The sequence below is a fragment of the Eptatretus burgeri genome, chromosome 14 (genome assembly GCF_056783735.1).
Source record: "Eptatretus burgeri isolate ZD-2024b chromosome 14, Ebu_testis_v1, whole genome shotgun sequence".
In the NCBI taxonomy this organism is placed as follows: Eukaryota; Metazoa; Chordata; class Myxini; order Myxiniformes; family Myxinidae; genus Eptatretus; species Eptatretus burgeri.
In genome coordinates this window covers 65,902,208-65,923,179 of record NC_140974.1, presented here as the reverse complement: position 1 = coordinate 65,923,179, position 20,972 = coordinate 65,902,208, and the positions used below count along the sequence as shown (strand labels likewise).

The following is a 20,972-nucleotide window of genomic DNA, read 5'->3' as shown; positions in this document are numbered from 1 at the left end:
GAAGATGGACGGAGCAGCAGCAGAGCAGGTTGGCGTATAAGCTGTCATCTGGTCCATTTGCAGAATCTGAGTTGAGGGTTGCCAGAAACTTTTCCACCTTATCAGGTGCAAAAGACACAGAGTTTCGGAGCAGTTTGGGGGACACAAAATTTGGAAGCAAACACAGAATTGAGGCATTCGGCCTTCTCACAAGTAGTTAGTTGTGGTGTCATTTGAAGTGAGTAAAGGGATGTACAGTTGTGGAAGCACACTTCAGAGATAGACTTAGGCCTGTGGCATGTAAGTTGGTGCGGCTTTGTTTCAAATGAACTCAAAAATGAACTTCCTTTGCTTTGACCAAACTTTATTTGAAATGAAAGCTTATATTCCAGAGTTGAAAAAAACAACAGTGTCGGAGCTTAAACTCTGAATATTTTTTCAGTGACATTACTTTATAAAAAAAAAAAGATTGTGGTGAAATTGAGAAAGATAGCCTCAAGATATCAAGTCAGTGTACCACAAATTCTTGAAAATTATTCAAATAAAGATATTGGTATGGCCCGGGGTTTGGATTTCAGGCTTATTTACCCTCATCAGGACTGCATGCCGTATAAATATCTAACCAATGATGACCACATTCTTCATTTAAATTTCAAACTTACCTCCTGACTCTTATGGTGTTATTGGTTGGATGTTTATACAGTATGCCATCCTGATGAGGGTAAATAAGCCAGAAATCCAGATGGCAGCTTCTTTTGATGTTTAACCAAATGTTTACCATTGAATCTCATCTGTTTGACACAAGTCAACGGGCTGAAGCCTTCGGGGCGGAGGTGACCTTTTTTGTGTGCTTGCGCAGGACTTTCTGTCCGTTGGAGATCGGGGTTGTGTTCATCACGCTGCACACATTTTGGTGTGTGTGTGTGTGTGTGTGTGTGTGTGTGTGTGTGTGTGTGTGTGTGTGTGTGTGTGTGTGTGTGTGTGTGTGTGTGTGTGTGTGTGTGTGTGTGTGTGTGTGTGTGTGTGTGTGTGTGTGCGTGCGTGCAATAGGGCCACTGAGTATGAAATGAAAATGCATGCCACACTTTTAAAACTTTGGTTGTTGTTTAATTTTGCACATCCCTTATGACCCACTTGTGATAAAACATGATTTTGGTAGCACTTTTGTGGAAGTTTACATTTTCCATTTTTAGGTGGGTTGTGGGGAGCATTCTTAGAAAAAAATTGCTTTAAATACTGGTCAAAGTTTTGGTGGTTTGCATCAACCCATTAGCCTTTTGTGAGACCACCAAGATCCCATTTACCCATTTTCATTGGTTGGTGATTACTACCATGAACTTTATTGCTTTCACAGTTTTATCATGTGACCTTCATTGCACATAACACGCTATTTTACATCATCTCGACTAACCATGTCTTCTCTTGCTAAGTTCTTCTTCACTGGTATTGATTTTTATTTTATTTTATTCCTGATTTCTGAGCTCAGAATTCTTTTGTTTAAACAAACTCCATCCACCGTATCGTTCTCAACTGTCCTTTCCATTATTTTTATTTTTTTAAAGTCTTTGATCTGCATCGCCGGTTGTTTGCTTCCATACATCAATGCGTGTCTGAATCAGGCTTTATAGATTCTAAATTTTGCACATCATGAGAATGTTTCTCTGCTTCATGATGCTTACACAGTTGTCTCCACCTACTACCCCATGCATACGATGCAAAGATCAGGATTAAGCAATTGGTTCACTTTGTTTACCTCTGTCTGTTTACCTGTCTACAAATGTCAGTTTATGATTGAGGAACAACTTTTTTAAATTGAATGTTATATTTTGAACATGAATTGGAAAACAAACCTGTAGTTAAGCAGTACTTTGGTTTTGAATTTGTCCTGATCACGCATGTGCAGAGAGGAGTGAGATTATTTTTTTTAATTCTGTCTGCTTGTCCGGCAGTCAAACAAAATTTAAAAAATCATTACAAACAGGACACTTACTGCTTTTAACAAAATTTTAAAAATCATTACAAACAAGACACTTACTGCTTTTAAGTCCTTCATAAAGGACACAACAACAGGTACGAAGAACGAATGTGACGTGTTAAATAAGGTGATGTAAAAGACACTGCATCAACGGCGGTAAACTTCCGGAATTTTCTTTTTCTACGACCTTTAAAATCTTTATTTTATTTCAGTTTTATTATATTTTTAAATACTGGAGAACACAAACCTCCTTTTTTGCACTTTCAAAAGCCTTCTGTTTTAGCAGTACTTGGCCAAAATATTATGGCATTTTACACCATCTCGACCAATCAAACTTGCTGCTCGCTGACCCCGCCTCATGTTCTCTCTTTTCTCAAGACTGCACGGGGTGAGGTGTTCTATGTACTCTAGTTTCAGGCTGACTTTATTTTTGATCTAACGGCTAATTCATATCCTGATGCCTCTAACAATTCATGTCTACAACACAGCAAATATCTTTGGCCTTTTCTGAATGAAATTCTGAACTCTGACTTTCTTTTGTTGTTAATCCTTTCCTGTAAATGATTGATCTCCACATTAAATGTGAACAAACCAACCTTTGTTCTCAAATTTCCATTTATACTACTGTACCTCTTTTGACACCATCCACAACACTCCTTACATTAAGTGAATTCCTTCAAACTCCTTTCCACTTGTTGAACTGGGCCATTTTCCACTTTCCTTCCAATCTCATTCTTCGCCACTCAACATAACCGCTTTTATTAAATGTTACTGTGTCAACCGTTCTTCTACTTTGCTTCTATTTCTTGGCCAACCCCACGAGACTAGAATATGGTGACTTTTTTTTGAGTTCATCTTCTGGTACTTTGTGCAGCAAATAATTTTCCTTGTTTTTCACAAAACCTCACCAACATCCATATGTCCTAAAATTGTGGATCAAATCTCAATATGGAGCCGGTTGTTTTCTGCTATCTTGAAAAATGGACGGAATTCACGGATGTCCATTTGCAAAGACTTGATACGGGAAAACAGTCCATCTAAATAATGAACCACAATTCAATGCACAGGGGTTATCGTCTGTAACCGGAGCGTGAGCACAGCCAATGCTCCACTCGCGTCGATCCTAGCTTCTTTGGATAAGCGTCGCTGTGAATCTCAATTTTGAATGCTGGCACAAAATATTGAATTGAAATCCCTCTAAAATGATTCCTCTGGATCCGGATTCTCACCAGAATCAAATCAATTCGTCCTTGTCAGACACCCAACCTGTCCACAAAGTTTTGTCCAAATCCGTCCATAACCTTTTAGGATATCTTGTTCACAGACACAGACAGACAGACAGTCGTGAAACCATAACCTCCATCAATCTTGGGTGGCAAAGATAATAAAGGCACCTTGCTGATGGGGGTTGAATTGAGTAAGAGGCAGGGAGGGGTGGGTAGGTGATGTTGGAGAAGGTTTTTGTGGTATTTTCTAAGTTATGATGCAAATGCCTCTGTTTTTTCTATTCTCTGAAACGACCATTTCTTCACTAAAGAGATAGACTGCAGGTTAGGCCAACTCAGCTTGATCAAATTCCCAGTCCTTTTTGTACCTTTTCAAGGCAAACGGTGAGATGGAGGCTTTTGTGAAGATGTGATGAGACAAGTTAAATGGAGCTGGGCAGATGCAATAGGGGTTAAAGAGAGAGTTGAATGGCACTAGATCAGCAGCAAATTGAGTCCATTTGTGAAGACCCAAGTGGAAAAACTGATCACTTAGCGTTGTCTTTTGTTGGCTTTTGTTTTGATTGTCGCGTCTTTCCTTGTTGCCTTCTTCGTTTTGATATCTTTCTTTGTCATGTAATGTCAAAATCCACCCACAATGGCTTTTTAATACAGAGTATTATGAGAAGCCCCAACTGAATTGCATTGATCTTTGTTCTCAGACTTACTAAAAATATCAATGTTGGTCAAGTCTCCCTGGGCTGATACAATTTTGAAGTGAAAATCGTGGAATGTATTTTGTTTCGCATCATTTAAAGTTATTGCACTTTTAATAAACCTGTAATCTAGAATTTCAGGTTTGTAAAGACATTTTAAATTTGAATTTTTACCTCCGCCCACTCAAGGTGGCCGGAGGTTATGTTTTCACCCTTGTCTCTGTTTGTGTGCAGGATATCTCAAAAAGTTGTGGACGTATTCGGATGAAATTTGGTGGGCGGGTTGGGTGTGTGACAGGACGAATTGATTCGATTTTGGTGGAGATCCGCATTCGGATACTATAAGTTTTAGCTCCCCTGGACTTTAGTCCGGTGAGCTTATGCAATCGAGCAGTGTCCTTAGGTGAGTCAGTCAGCCAATCAGTAAACACTTCAGTCATTATCACTTGACCCAAACATGTAATTTTGATGAAACCTGGCCACAAGCTTCATATCTGATGCCGAACGAAGGTGTATTGACTGCATCAAAATCTCCGCTCATTATGTGGATTTATGGGGGGAGCAGGGTGGGGGGGGGGGTTGACTCCCCAAAATAGGTATTTGCTCTCCTTTGAAACTACACACATGATTTTGATGAAACTTGACCACAGCATTCATCACCTGTGATGTATCACCTGTGATGTATGGCTCTAAAACACCATAAAACTTAAAAAGAAGAAGATGATCCCTGTATCCATATTCAGCGAAGCGACATTGTTCAAACACATATTTTCATGTGATTTCAGTGCCGAGTATGATGGAACTCCTGAGTGAACGTGATGGAAGGTGCTGTGAATGACGAGGTATAACGCTTGTAGTTCAGTCACCTGCTCGACACCACGCAACAGAAAGTGTGAATTCACGGACAAAAAAAACAAGTGTGCATGCACGTGCATGTTCGGACACCTGCGCGACCTCACGCTATGAGACAAACTTCGGCCCGGACACGTCCGGAGACCAGTTCCGCCCGGACGCGTCCGGAGACCAGTTCCGCCCGGACGCGTCCGGAGACCAGTTCCGCCCGGACGCGTCCGGAGACCAGTTCCGCCCGGACGCGTCCGGAGACCAGTTCCGCCCGGACGCGTCCGGAGACCAGTTCCGCCCGGACGCGTCCGGAGACCAGTTCCGCCCGGACGCGTCCGGAGACCAGTTCCGCCCGGACGCGTCCGGAGACCAGTTCCGCCCGGACGCGTCCGGAGACCAGTTCCGCCCGGACGCGTCCGGAGACCAGTTCCGCCCGGACGCGTCCGGAGACCAGTTCCGCCCGGACTGGGCTTGACACACAAGCATTCATAAGCGATGCGCGGGCACTGCGGGGCGATAGGCGGCAAGTGGGGCAATGTCTGCAGGCAGGCATAATGGCGCCGCCACGTTCTGGGACGAATGAGCCGGGGGGGGGGGTGCAACGGCTGTCAGGCCCACAATGGAGGCGGGTGGGGACAAAATAATTCGGGGGACGTATTGGGCGAGAAGCGTAAGGGTGACGGAGGAAGCAACAGTGACGGTGACCGAGAGGAAAAAATTAATTGGGGTGACGGAGACATGCACGAGGGAGATAAGGTACGAGGTGAAAGAAATTAAGAAAGAAAGAAAAGAACAACTAAAACAGAAAGCAAGGTTGAGGTACGCGGAGATCATGAAAGAACAAGGAATGAAACAAAAAGGACAAGAATGACTTAAGGAGAAAGCAAGGTTGAGGTACACAGAGATAATGGAAGAACAACGAACGAAACAACAAAAGGAGATGAGCCAATTGAAAGAAACAATGAGATTGGAGAGTAAAGAACGTGAGAGACTGGGATAGAAAACAAAAACAAAATGAGATTGAAATTAATGAACTCGAGGAGAAAGCAAAATTGGCATCCACGGAGATGGAAAAACTCCGGAAGGATAACAAATGGCTAATGGGGCTCCGAGAGGAAGAACGACTCAAATGGGAAGGAAAATGGAACCAGGAAGAAACAAATAAGGAATAAGGAGAGAAAATGTATAGAGACATGGGAGATAGAAAAAATAGAGGAGAAACTACACGATAAAGACGGAGTGAAAAACGAGCATACACACAGAGGTAGTGGAGGACCATGAGGGTGAGCGGGCGGACTGTGTGGGGACCCGGTGCAAGCAGCTGGATAGCCTCCTTCGGGAACGAAGGGAGACACTATTCTCCCTTGAAGCTGATCTCGACCAGGTGTGTTCGGTCGTGTCAAGCGAGTTAGAGGGGGCGAGTGCTGTGGACAAGTGCACACGAAGCTTGAGGGGTATGGAGGCCCCGGGAGCCCGAGAGGTGACCCGATTCCCCAGTGTGATTGTCCCGGTGTGTGTGGTGAAAGGTGTGAGTGCGCCCCCGTGTGTGAGTGGTGTGGTTGCGAGTGTGCCGGAGTGCATGCCTCCCAGCACTCCGGGTGTAAGTGGAAGCCTGTGTATGAGTGAGACACCGCGCGTGAGTGTCACCGCGTGTGTGAGTGGTATGGTGCGCGTGAGTGAACGGCCGATTGCAAGAGAGACCATGTGTGTGAGAGAGCTGTATGTGAGGGAGATGACGGTGGGCATGCGCGAACATGCAGCCGCGTCTCCTGGTGTGAATGCCTTCTCGAGGTGTGTGAGCCTCGTGGCACCAGGGAGCTTGAGCGCGAGAGTGCGACGGAGACGACGGTGACAGAGAGAGAAAGGCTGGGTAGCGGCCGTAGTTTTATTAGGGACCGTGCCGGATTTGCACGGCAGCGCGCTCGGGGTCCGTGCTGTGCAACGCATGAGGCCGCCATGTGCGCGCTTGCGGGAGTGAAGCCCGGTCCAGAAACGCCCGCGGTCGATGTTGCCGATCCCACGACGGATAAAGGTTCGGCAGGATTACGGATTCGGAACGGATGAGTTCTCCACGTGAGCTTGTGTGAAGCTCTGACAGGCAGAGCACATGTGTTCCTGTGGGGAACCCCTCGAAACGTGAGGCTTGTTTTTGATGCACAGGGTGACGTCATGGCTGCACATGTGGTTGGAATCCGGCAGGAGGGTGAATCCCTGCCGGATGGTACCGTCCAAGAGGGACGAGGTGTATTAACAGCTGCCATGACGTCACGTAAAAGAGCGCAGGTTGCGAGTTGCCGCGCTGGTGCTGTGCGAGGAAAAAAAATAAAGTTGAACAAAGAAAGCCTCGCTTTCGGGTGAACAGGATTCCTGGGCAGAGGGTGGAAGACCCCTCTGACCTGGGCACAGGAAGGAACTAGTGAGGGGGAAGGGTTAGCTTAGCTAGACCGGCTTCATGGGGCAGGGGTAAGTCCTCATGGAGCCCGTGGAATGGATTGTTTGAGGGATCCAGTGCAGATTTAGGATGGGGAATGGAAAAGGATTTGAGTACAGTGGCAGACTTTGGATGTGTAGAGGGGACTAGCTTAGCTACGTAGTGTTAAAAGGAACGTGCTGTAGTGTAAGGGACGAAGTGGGAGCACGAGGTAGTTAGGGGATTTAGTGAGCAGAATGGCAGAGTTCAACGATGGAGTGAAATGGAATGGAAAATGTACGTGTTGAGTGAGTGAGGCCAGCAAGCCTGTGTGTATGGAGTGAATGGGGAATGCATGGTGCGATGAGTGATTGGGGGGAGGAGTGATTCCCACCCAAGGGACCCCGGGTCAGAGTAGAGTGAGTTAGCTGGGTTAGTCAAATTGACAAAATGGAAGTCGTTTTGTTGTTGGTGGGAAAGTAGGCTTGATACCCGTTTGGAGGGTTGCAGGAGCCCTGTTGACGGGCTGGGAGCGTGGCTACGAACGGTGAGTATCGCTGAGTGGGTACCCCGGGCACCGGGCGAGTCGGCCGTGATAGGCCAAGGGCCCATGGGGGGCCGGGATAGCATAGTGGGCACGGGTGCGCCTGCATGATGCGGGGGCCTGGGGCGCCATTGGCTGCGTGGGCAGTGTTGTGGGCACGGGTGACCCTCGGAAAGGGGCCCGGGAAGCCAGCCTGCCACGTGAGCGTTTCAGGGGAGTTGCCATGGAGGGCACTCCCCGGTGTTTAGGGAGCTGGTAGGCTCGGAGGCAGTGTAGTGCCCGGGGGTGCCATCATTGAGGAATTGGCAGAGGGTAGTTCCTGCCAAGGGAGCCACGCGTCCCAGCCGTGAGACCGTGTGAGGGCATGGCCCCGAATTTGCGAGGACACCAACACAGGCGACGGGAATCTTGGTTGTTAGAACCGATAGCTTAAGCGAGAGGCGCGTGTTGAAAGCCCTGGGGTAGTTTAAGAGTTAATGGTTCGGGTAGATAGGAAGTGTACCGTTCCACACCATCCATCCCTTCGCTCTCGTTGTGGGCCGCTGGACCCACTTTTGGTAAAGATCGCTGAACTCTGAGGAGGCCATCTTGAGGCTTGAGTTGGGCCTCGACACAGGTCGCTTGCTCTCCCTTATTCCCCTCCAGGAAGGGAACGTAGGGGTTGGGAGTAGGCTAGGTGACAGGATAGGTTAGCCGAACAAAGACGATAAAGGGTGAGGGGACGAGTTATAGTAGTGGGGAAGTGAATGGAAAAATAAAAACAACAAAAAAAATAAGTTGGGGCTAAATTGGGTTTGTACAAATTAAGGGAGTGGGTATGGACAGTGAGCAGGCAAAGGCGATAGGTGGGAGGGAGACCATAGGTAGGTCCGAGCCTGCCTTTAGAGTGGCCAGCACCACCGCACTCCCTCCACCAACCTGCACTGTACGGCGAGAGGCCGGCCAACTTCATCTGCTGACTTGTTTTGCTGCGAGGCCTGTACCGGCCGGATCGTCTGCAGCTGTTCTTCAAGGCCTGTGCCGGTCGGATCGTCTGCCGGCTGTGTTTGCCTGCAGCGGCCTTGTTCTGCAGGCTGTGTTTGCCTGACCACCTTTGCCATGCCATGCCTGCTGCCCACGTTTACCAGCCCCCGTTATGTTTTGATTTGCTCCCGCCCCTTGTTCATTTCCATGTGCGCCAGGATCGACGCGCAAAGTTGCAAGGACTGCCCTATTGGAAGCCACAACACGGGCCTGCAGTGGCAGCCCGTGTACCGTGTTTGCGTCCATCCATCCATCCATCCATTCATCCATCCATCCATCCATACATTCGTTGCGTTTCATTGCGTGTGTCACTTGAGCTGGCACGGAGACTGCATTTGCGCAGCTCATGCGCCTTTGTTCACTGCGTCCCTGTAAAAAAGGGGGAGGTCTTGGACTGTGTGTGAGCAGCTGGCCATGTTCCCCACACCTGCATTCCCTGAGCCAGAGACTGCATGCGAGCAGCCTGGCTCCCTGCTAACTGCTTTTCTCTTTGCAGAGTCCATTGATCCTGGGCCATGGTTTGGTATAAATTTTGTAAGTTAAGATGTATTGTAAATGAGTACGGCCCCGGCATGTCAGTCAAGCGCCGGCAATTTTATTTAAGTCGTCTGAACGAGTGGGTTTGTTAGTGAGTTACTCAGCCCTCATATCAGGTTATTTATTTTGGGGACACAAATACACTGAATGTCGCACTCAGGCATCCGAAGGTAAAACGAATTAGGGAAGAACTACACATGATGGCACACGAGAATTTGACGACTCGGGACGAGTGTGTAAAAAGGGGAGGGGGGGAGGGTTACGGTTGTGGAAATTTGCAATTCACCAGAAAGGTCACCAGGTTAGATATATCGATAGGTTCATGTGTAGTGAGCCCACATCCGTTGTTTAGAGGGAATACAGTGGGGAGAACAAGTATTTGATACACTGCCGATTTTGCAGGTTTTCCCACTTAAAAAGCACGTAGAGGTCTGTAATTTTTATCATCGGTACACTTCAACTGTGAAAGATGGAATCTTAAACAAAAATCCTGAAAATCACATTGAATGATTTATAAATAATTAATTTGCATTTTATTGCACGAAATAAGTATTTGATCACCTACCAACCAGTAAGAATTCCGGCTCTCACAGACCTGTAAGTTTTGTCTTTAAGAAGCCCTCCCATTCTCCACTCATTACCTGTATTAACTGCACCTGTTTGAACTCGTTATCTGCAGAAAAGACAGCTGTCAACACTCAATCAATCAGACTCCAACCTCTCCACAATGGGCAAGACCAGAGAGCTGTCTAAGGACATCAGGGACAAAATTGTAGACTTGCACAAGGCTGGGATGGGCTACAGGACAATGGGCAAGCAGCAAGGTGAGACGGCAACAACTGTTGGCACAATTATTAGAAAATGGAAGAAGTTCAAGATAACAGTCAATCTCCCTCGGTCTGGGGCTCCATGCAAGATCTCAACTCGTGGAGCCTCAATGATCATGAGAAAGGTGAGGAATCAGCCCAGAACTGCACGGCAGGACCTGGTCAATGACCTGAAGAGAGCTGGGACCACAGTATCAAAGAAAACCATAAGTAACACACTACGCCGTCATGGATTAAAATCCTGCAGCGCACGCAAGGTCCCTCTGCTCAAGCCAGCGCATGTCCAAGCCCGTCTGAAGTTTGCCAATGACCATCTGGATGATCCAGAGGAGGAATGGGAGAAGGTCATGTGGTCTGATGAGACCAAAATAGAGCTTTTTGGTTTAAACTCCACTCGCCGTGTTTGGAGGAAGAAGAAGGATGAGTACAACCCCAAGAACACCATCCCAACCGTGAAGCATGGAGGTGGAAACATCATTCTTTGGGGATGCTTTTCTGCAAAAGGGACAGGACGACTGCACCGTATTGAGGAGAGGATTGATGGGGCCATGTATCACGAGATCTTGGCCAACAACCTCCTTCCCTCAACAAGAGCAATGAAGATGGGGTGTGGCTGGGTCTTCCAGCATGACAACGACCCGAAACACACAGCCAGGGCAACTGAGGAGTGGCTCCATAAGAAGCATCTGAAGGTCCTGGAGTGGCCTAGCCAGTCTCCAGACCTAAACCCAATAGAAAATCTTTGGAGGAAGTTGAAAGTCTATGTTGCCCAGCGACAGCCCCGAAACCTGAAGGATCTGGAGAAGATCTGTATGGAGGAGTGGGCCAAAATTCCTGCTGCAGTCTGTGCAAACCTGGTTAAGAACGACAGGAAACGTCTGATCTCTGTAAGGGCAAACAAAGGTTTCTGTACCAAATATTAAGTTCTGTTTTTCTGATGTATCAAATACTTATTTCATGCAATAAAATGCAAATTAATTATTTAAAAATCATACAATGTGATTTTCAGGATTTTTGTTTTCGATTCTGTCTTTCACAGTTCAAGTGTACCTATGATATAAATTACAGACCTCTCCGTGCTTTGTATGTGGGAAAACCTGCAAAATCGGCAGTGTATCAAATACTTGTTCTCCCCACTGTATGTGTGATTCATTCGGGCTGCGACGCTTTCGTTAGCCGTTTTTCTTTTGCTGTCGTGATTTTGGTGCAGCCACAATGCCAACCATCTCCACCAACCTCTCCACAACCAACATCTCAACAACCGCGCCATTCACACCACGACGTCACCTTCAAAACATTCCCCACCACCATCTTCGCCACCACCCACCTTAGGAACGCCATCCTACATCCACCGCGCGGCCACGATCTCCGCGGGACGGGTGAGGACGCGGGATTGTGCACTGAAGGTTCTTGCGGGAGCCTGGGGGAGAGGTCTCCCACCTGAATCTCCCGCCGGAATCTTCCGCCCGAATTTCTCCCGCCTGAATCTCCAGCCTGATGGTCGTCGTGCTTGGTGAGAAGGGGGAGGGGTGGGGCAGCTCGCTCCCGATTGGTGGATGCGCGGTGTGACGCGATCAGGGAGGAGGAACGCCCCCTGTCAAGACCTTTCTCGAAACACCTCGAAGGGGGGTGGAGCGAAGAACGGGGCGGAGCGACAGGGTGGAGCCCTGGCTTACAAAGGGGGCGGACGAGGAGAGTTGAGCGCACGCTTGATCCCTTTGTACATGACGGTGTGGTGAGAGAGAGAGGAAGCTCCTGGTCAGAGGGTCAGTCGGAGTCAGTGTGGTCCCGAGAGTCTGCTGGTGGGACGGAGCGCGCTTGATCCGTTTGTACATGATGGTGTGGTGAGAGAGAGAGGAGGCTCCTTCTCGAGAGTTCCTGGTCGGAGGGTCAGTCGGAGTCGATGCGGTCCCGAGACCACGCTGGTGGGACGGAGCGTCTGCCATTCCCCTCTCTCGGCCCCAAGTATCGACGGTTTCTTCCCCCCCCCACCCCCCCCTCCGTCCGCACAGAGATAGCGCCGAAAACTCCGTTCGTGGCGTAGAGCGGCCAACACGTGCCGGCGCGAAGCATGAGCTCACCCACCACACCGGAGGAGCTGAAAGCTGAGGGCGCGGGAGAAGGACTCGGTGCGCAAAAATGGAAGTCGCCACTTTTGTTTCTTTGGGTTTTGTGTAAATGTTTTGCCAGTCTGTCAAGTTTAGACCTGCATAAGTGCCAGTGTAATTATTATATTCGGTTGTAGCTCTGCGTTTCGTTCTTGCTTTTGTTCTTACCTCTGTATACGTGCATGATTAATTGTTGCTGACTGGAAATACATGCTTCCGTGTGTCGCGCATTAAATGTGCTTGTCCAATTGTTCCCCCGTTTTGCTTCGTCCTTTCCTTTGTTGAATCTCCATCTTGCATCACGTAACGGATTGATAGTGGGTTTAAAACACCCGGTAACTAATATGCACCGTCAAGGTCGACGATAACTCCGCTCGGTTATCCCTGTAGCATCGAACGTGTCGCTTAAGCGGTTCGTGTCCGGAGTCGACCTGTGGCGTGGTAAAACGCCTCGGTAGGTTACCCGTGCGAGTACTCACGTATATCGACATTCGGCGATTCACCCTATTTTGCGCGGGTAGAATGCGGACTGGGTTGTGGTGAGGTCAAACCCCCACCCGTGACTTGCTCCTTGGCGATAGTTCCAAGAGGGTCACGACTGAATTGTCCGTTCCGGTGGGCGACGCGGTCGCCATTCGAGTGAAGCGGCCGATCGCACGCCGGACGGGCCAGAATTCGCAACAATATACTGGGAATGTGCGCGTTTGAATTTCGTTGCCGAGCAACCACCCGTTGCTGTGCAGCGGCCAAAAAACAGCGTACAGTATTTTCAATACTTGTCCTTCAGTTTTGAATGTAGAGAAACGAGACTTCGGAATTTAACACTTCGAGATATTTAGAAAATTTTACTCGAGCCGATTTTTGATTGAAGTTTTATTTTTCAAATGGTAGTCCTTCAAAAATGGGGTGTCTATTCACCGTCATTTTTTATGAGGGGCTTAGGAAAGTGGGCAGAGCTTCGGGAAAGTGGACGTGGTTGATGAAAAGTTGGAGTGGCGTCGGAAAGTGGGCGTGGCTTATGGAAAGTGGGCGTGGTTTATGAAAAATATTGTGGCTCAGGAGGTGTGGTCAAACGAGCATTGAGAGAAGTTTGTGTGTGTGTGTGTGTGTGTGTGTGTGTTCATGCGCGTGTGTCTGCAATGCGAGGCTCCACAGCACAAACCAGCAAACCGATTATTTTTCAAATGGTAGTCCTTCAAAAATAGCGTGTCTATTTAACGTCATTTTTTATGAGGAGTGCCGGTTGGCAAAATACGCAATAGGAAAAATCTTGCCAGGCAGAGGAACAATTGTATGTGAACCAATACGTCTTGGCAATGAATCTTCGTCGGTGGATCTGTCAGAATGCAAAGCATAGTATCCAGCACTTCGATCCTCGCGAATCCCTCGTCGCCTACCGGCTTGTCTGTCTGTCTGTCTGTCTGTTTGTCTGTCTGTCTGTCTGTCTGTTCGGTCCAGTGCTCCGTTAATACAATGGCGATTTCGATGAAACTTGGTGGGTAGGTTCATACCATGACATAATTGTGTGCAAATGAGAACCGTTGCTATGGACACCACCATTGCCAAGCAACGGGACTTTGAAATTTTTGAAAAATCATAAAAAAAAATTTTCCCGAAAATCAAAAATCGGGCCAGGAGCAACTGTGGGCAGTACATTCAGCCATATTGTCAAAAATTTCCAGCCGAATCCTATGAAAACTGTCGGAGAAGATAGACTTTGAATGAACCCTGGTTGAAAACAATAAAAAAACGAAGTTCGTTTTATCTCAGAGACTATGAGTCAGATATACATGAAACTTGTATGGTTGGTTCATGGTATGTCCTAGTTATGTGTGAGAAAGAACCGTTGCTATGGACCCCTCTGTTGCCTAGCAACGGCCGAAAAACCTCTAAATGTGGGGGTATTTTAACGAAAAAAACAATCTGCAGCATTAACCCTTGAAGCAAGAATCATGAATTTTCTTGTGCTTAATCCTCAGGTGATTCCCCATCGAACGGGCCCATCGCGTCAGGTTCTATTGGGTAGGCGACTACCCATGTCCGCGCACCGGCTTGTTCTGTGTCTGTCTGTCTGTCTTTTTCGCCTGCAGGTCGCAATTTTAAATCGATCTTCACGAAACTTCATCACTTGGTCGCGTTTGTCATAAGGAAGAAGCCTATTGTTTTTGAGGTCAAAAGTTCAACAAAGGTCAACAAATTAGATGAGATTTCTAAAATTCTCAATTTTAATCCGATTGACATGAAATTTGAAGAGGATTTACATTTCAGGTCGCTCAATTCAACAAGCCACGTTTTTTTTTAAGGGCAACATAGATCAAAAGGTCAACATAGGCCAAAGGTCAACAACTTCGGCGAGATTTCTAAAATCCTCAATTTTCATCTGATTGACATGAAATTTGAAGAGGATTTTCATATCGCGTCACTGAATTCAACCACCAATTATTTTTGAGATCAACATCCACCAAATGGTCAACATAGGCCCAAGGTCAACAACTAAGGTAGTCTTTCTAAGTGCTTTCTAAATTTTCATCCGATTGACTTGAAATTTGAAGAGGATTTATATTTCAGGTCACTGAATTCAACGAGCCAAATATTTTTTATGTCAACATTGAACAAAAGATCAACATAGGCCTATGGTCAATAACTAAGGAGGTATTTCTAAAATCCTCAATTTATATTCCATTCATTTGAAATTTGAAGAGTATTTGTATATTTGCTCATTGAATTCAACCACTAATTATTTTTGAGGTCAAATTTGTTTTATGGATTTTGCAAGTATCATGCAAAATCTGCACGACGTCGTCTTCTTGATTGTTTGTTGACGTGCATATTTCAAAAAGTTGTGGATGGATTCGGATGAAATTTGATGGGCAGGTTGGGTGTGTGACGAGAACAAACTGATTACATTTTGGTGATGATCCGGATCTGTTTAGAGGTATGTGCTCTACCCAGTGCCCTTCTGGTTTGTTCGATGTTTTTCTTTCTTTACCAACAATTGTAATCATGCATCATTCCTTCATTTCTGAGCCAACCTCCTTCAAATTACCTTGGCCCATTACAACCAGACCCGATTCCTCTTTTTGTTTTTTGTTCTCCCCCTCCATTTTGATTTTATGGGGTCAAATGTGAAACTAAATGTAAATGCACAGTTTGTCTTGCCATTCCCCTGTATTTGAGTCGATGGAGATGCGATTTGGTGCAAAGGCACTTCCAAACAGGCCCTATCAGGATGCGTCAAAAATTTTCCAATGCGGACCAGGCCTGGCACAAACATGTACGGCTGTGAAACAGCCACTGCAGAAAAATGTAGGCAAGAATTGGTTTAGTGTCTTTCTTTTAATTTCACCGGGATCAAAGGTCATAATTGGTCACCAAAGTATTTAATATTTATTTATTTATATCTCGCCTTTATAATTTAAACTAACCCAGGTAAGACTTGTTACAATAATAATTTGGAACCGCCCCTTCAGATACAGGTAGACCAGTAATTCCTTTTGAATTTGAGGGAATCCGGGAATGGTCAGTTGAGAGAATGGGTGGGGGGGTAGGGAGGTGGTGGCAGGTTGGGGGGGGGGAGGTGGTGGCAGGTTGGGGAGGGGAGGTGTGAGGAAGACATTGATTGCTTTTGCTTGCAAATGAATGTCTGCAATTCTAGTTTATCTTTTTCTCTCGTACAAGTCTTGACCTTTAATCCCATAATCCCATTATCAGGTTTACCTATTCACAACCATGCCACTTGTCCCATGGTCACAATTCCTTCCGATCCGTGAGCAGGATTTCAAACGGACAGCAGCTTGCTACTTACTGTCAGACAGGCAGCACTAAAGTGTGTTCGTGGAATAATACCGCAGGGATGAAAAGGTTGTCCATCTGTTCATTTATTTACATATCTATGGAACAAAGAAGGTAACTGTCTCCATTTTTTTGTTGTTGTTTCTTGAAATCGTGCTCAAAGCCATCCTTGACCTTTTCTTGTTTTATTTATGGATTTTGTTTTTACCTCGTTTCCTATTTTTACTTTGTTCAGAAACTTCACCCATGACCTTCACAACCACCATTTTGGTTGTTTTAAAGGCAATTTTACTTCACCCTTTCCTTCTTTACATATCTCTGCCTTAATTCCTCCAATGTACTCAACGGGTGTTTTGTTTCTTTTGTTTGTTCATTTGTTTTTGCGAAGTCAAAATGGAGGCCTGAGGGATGAACGAGGGATGTCGTAATGGTGAAAAGGTCAGTTTGTGCTCAGCAAACAGAGCTTGCACCTGGGAGCGTGCAATAGGGAGGGTCTCTGTAAGCTAAGTGACGCGTGTATTTCTAAAAACTGGCGTGTAAGCTGATTCTTCTTTTTATTTTATTTTATTTACTTTCCTTTGTTACTGAATATCCCAGCTGCAGGAGCTGTTTGTCTTTCCACATCATGCATATTGACATACTGCAAATTATGTGCGATATTGTGGTACAACTGTTGGTGCAGCATGCGAACGATAGGTGTTACCACATACTTGTGCGATGATGCACAACCTGCCAAGATTGTCAGCAACTAACTCGCTCTATAAAAATCTTTATAAACACTTTATTTTGTATTATTACGAGTAAAATGTATTCAGAAAGGTTTTTTTAAAATTGTTCTTTATTTTTTAATTCTTCCTGTACCCTTAACCAATGAGAATTACCTTGTGCAGTTGGTTGAGGTTGGTTGTGAATTGTTTGTGCCTGTTATTCATTTCCAGCGTCAGTTGTTCAAGGTGTCTGATCAACTGCCTTTCTCGCTCTCACACCTTTATCGTTTTAAATGGACGGCACTTCTTCATTTGAGTAAACGTTCAAGTGAACTTGAAATGACAAGCCCATGAGGGAAGCATTTGTAATTTTAACCTCTGAACGCAGCTGTATGAAGGATGTCTGAGTGTGCACCAAGAAGCTGTCGTCCATGGTCCATTGGCAAAGAGACGATGTAACATGATATATGTATGTGCATGTGTTGAATGCCTAACGATATCTCTTGCCTGCAATTTGCAGGAGTAATAAATTCTCTCTCACCTAATCAATTCCCCCCAGCTAAGAACTAGGAACTTGCAATTACAAGGGCATTGTAAAAATAGTCCCAAAGAGCTGTAAACCAATAAAGTGCTTCACGGGACAACTTGAAAATGGGATGAGCTCATTGGTGTGCAGCTCTTTATGACTTCTTGGATGTACATTGTTTGTCTGTCTATGGCTTGTATAGCTGTGTGCATCTGTCTGTCTGGCTGGCTGTGTGCATCTGTCTGGCTGGCTGTGTGCATCTGTCTGGCTGGTTGTCTGTGCATCTGTCTGGCTGGTTGTCTGTGCATCTTTCTGGCTGGTTGTCTGTGCATCTGGCTGGTTGTCTGTGCATCTGTCTGTCTGGCTAGGTCCATCTGTTTGGCTGTGTGCGTCTGTCTGTATGGTTGTGTGTGTCTGTATGGCTGTTTGTGTCTGTCTGTCTGTCTGGGTGGCTGTTTGATTCTGTTTGGTTGGCAGGGTGTGTGCCTCTGTCTGGCTGGGTGTGTGCCTCTGTCTGGCTGGCTGTGTGCGTCTGTCTGTCTGGCTGTATGCGTGCATGCATCCAGCTGGCTGTGTGCGCTGGCTGTGTGCGTGTGTGCGCTGGCTGGCTGTGCGTGCGTGCGTCTGGCTCGCTGTGTGCTTGCATCTGTCTGGCTGACTGTATGTGTGCGTCTGTCTGGCTGGCTGTGTGTGTGTGCATCGGGCTGGCTGTGTGCGTGCATCTGTCTGTCTGGCTGCGTGCGTGCGTCTGTCTGGCTGTATGCGTGCGTCTGTCTGGCTGTGTGCGTCTGTCTGGCTGTGTGCGTGTGTGCGTCTGGCTGTGTGCGTACGTCTGTCTGGCTGGCTGTGTGCATCTGTCTGGCTGGCTGTGTGCGTGCGTCTGTCTGGCTGGCTGTGTGTGTGCGTCTGGCTGGCTGGCTGTGTGCGTGCGTCTTTCTGTCTGGCTGTGTGCGTGCGTCTTTCTGTCTGGCTGTGTGCGTGCGTCTGTCTGGCTGGCTGTGTGCGTGTCTGTCTGTCTGGCTGGCTGTGTGCGTGCGTCTGTCTGGCTGGCTGTGTGCGTGCGTCTGTCTGTCTGGCTGTGTGCGTGCGTCTGTCTGTCTGGCTGTGTGCGTGCGTCTGTCTGTCTGGCTGTGTGCGTGCGTCTGTCTGTCTGGCTGTGTGCGTGCGTCTGTCTGTCTGGCTGTGTGCGTGCGTCTGTCTGTCTGGCTGTGTGCGTGCGTCTGTCTGTCTGGCTGTGTGCATGCGTCTGTCTGGCTGTGTGCGTGCGTCTGTCTGGCTGGCTGGCTGTGTGCGTGTGTCTGTCAAGGGCACTCGGTAGCGCGCATACCTCCGCCCTGTTATGCCTGATCCACGAGAACATATCTGGCGCAATACATTTTTTAGATATCGTGCAATAAATCGTTTTTGGCCCGATCTCTCAATGGTGAAGAATCACTTTAAAAATTCTGGTATCCGGATCCGGAGTCTAACCTTCACCAAAATCGAATCAATTTGTCATGGTCACACGCTCAATCTGTCCAAGTTTCGTCCGAATCCGTCCACAACTTTTTGAGATCTTGTACACAGACAGACAGAAAGGGGTGAAAACATAACCTCCTTCACCTTCGGTGGCAGGCGTGAACATATAAAACCTCTTCTGCAAGTCAAAAGTTGTTTGTTTTTGGTGTTTTTTTCTCCAATCCTTTTGGTCCCCTTTTTGTCTTTGCTGCACATGTCCATCAATTCACACACTTCATTCCATTTATTAAGGTAACAATCCTTCAGTGTTATTCTCTTGTATCTCCCATGCCATACCCATTGTCTATTGTACTCTTGCTAATCATGTGCTTTACAATGTCTGTTTTAATTGATCTTCCAATTTGGTTAATTTGATATGTCAGATAAGCTTCAGTGTCCTTGTCCTTGTCCGTGTATGTTTGTTTTGCTGAATGTAACTATGTAATGGGTGCAGACTGAACGTGATCCTATTTTCTCACATTATTTCACCTTGTGACTGATGCAAAATGACATTTAGAGAAAGATGCACGGCGTTTCGACTTTTTGCAGAAATCTTGACGACATTACCAAATATGATGAACGGTTCTTTTTGTCTTGTATACATATTGTTTTGTGAAAGTCAAAGAATGGTACACGTGCTTGTTTGGAATGAATTGCGTTTCAATGAAAGGTTATGGAATTGAGGTTATGCTGAGATGTGGGGCGATGAGGGGGTGCACTTGTATATTTGGGGATTGCCTGCGGTGTCTGCCATGTTGAAGGAGTGGTCGAAAGACAAAGAGCAAAAGGGTTTGGAAGGGGGAGGTGATTCCTGAGGTGGAATAAAAGACAATCATAACAGTGGAAACTCAAGGGGGAGCACTCGGTAGAGTGCAAAACCTCCGCTGCCAATACTGCTGGGTCACTTAAGTGAACCTGATATCCTATTCATTGTAGGTCAAAACGGATCAGACTCTACTGAACCACGATTGAATAAACTAAACTAGATCGATGCGCATGTAGAAATGCCAAAAAAAAAAAAAATCGAAATTTTTTTGAAAAAAAAAGGTGCAAAATTTCTTTCTTTTTTCTCTAACAAAGTTTTTTGGGGGGGGGGGGGTGGAAATCACTTAAAACATGTAGAAATGGAAAAAAAATTCAAATATTTTTCAAATAAAATCGAAATTTTTTTGAAAAAAGTTGCAAAATGTTTTTTTTTTCTCCTACAAATTTTTTTTGGGGGTTGGAAATCACTTAAAACATGTAGAAATGCAAAAACAATAATTCAAATATTTTTTCAAAATAGCCGCCATAGCGGCCATATTGGACTTTGGACCAAGTCCAAAATCGAATAGCATGATCCTTGGACCATACCTAATCCCCCCACCAAGTTTCGTCGAAATCCGTCCAGGAGTTTTTCCGTAATACTGTTCACAAACAAACAAACAAACAAACAGACACGGGTGAAAACAGTCACCTCTGTCCATCTTCGATGGCGGAGGTTAAATAGGGGGAGCACTCGGTAGAGTGCAAAACCTCCGCCACCAATACTGCTGGGTCACTTAAGTGAACCTGATATCCTATTCATTGCAGGTCAAAACGGATCAGACTCTACTGAACCACGATTGAATAAACTAAACTAGATCGACATGCATGCAGAAATGCCCAAAAAATAAAATCGAAATTTTTTTTGAAAAAAAAGGTGCAAAATTTTTCTTTTTTTCTGTAACAAAATTTTTTTGGGGGTTGGAAATCACTTAAAACATGTGGAAATGCAAAAAATAATTCAAATATTTTTCGAATAAAATATAATTTTTTTTGAAAAAAAGTTGCAAAATTTTCTTTTTTTTTTCTCTAAGAAATTTTTTTTTTTGGTTGGAAATCACTTAAAACATGTAGAAATGCAAAAACAAAAATTCAAATATTTTTTCAAAATGGCCGCCATAGCAGCCACATTGGACTGGACCAAGTCCAAAATCTAATGGCATGATCCTTGGACCACACCTAATCCCCCCACCAAGTTTCGTCGAAATCCGTCCAGGAGTTTTTCCGTAATGCTGTTCACAAACAAACAGACAGGGGTGAAAACAGTAACCTCTGTCCATCTTCGATGGTGGAGGATAAAGATCATCATGCTTTAACTTGTTGAGACGGACATAAAGGAGGGAGCCGGTCTGATTGTGCTCTGAATGCGAGGAGGAAATGGGTGGACAACAGTGTGCATCACAACACCCTTAAAAAAAACTAGAAGGCCACTCGGTGGAGTGCAGCTCCACCACGTAATGCATGATCCACGAGACCATA

The 20,972-nt window shown here is 46.0% G+C and overlaps 1 protein-coding gene across 2 annotated transcripts in view; it reads left to right on the top strand.

Moving 5' to 3' along the window:
• CCT2 (chaperonin containing TCP1 subunit 2) overlaps window positions 1-20,972 on the top strand; it is a 93,406-nt gene that overhangs the window by 2,739 nt on the left and 69,695 nt on the right. The window contains exon 1 of one of the 2 annotated variants that reach the window (XM_085855325.1): window positions 16,353-16,397. The exons of the other annotated variant lie outside the window; for it this stretch is intronic. Coding sequence (XP_085711451.1) covers window positions 16,368-16,397 — 30 coding nt within the window. The 5' untranslated portion in view covers window positions 16,353-16,367. Of the gene's footprint in view, window positions 1-16,352; window positions 16,398-20,972 lie in introns of those variants that run through there. 2 annotated transcript variants of the gene reach the window in all.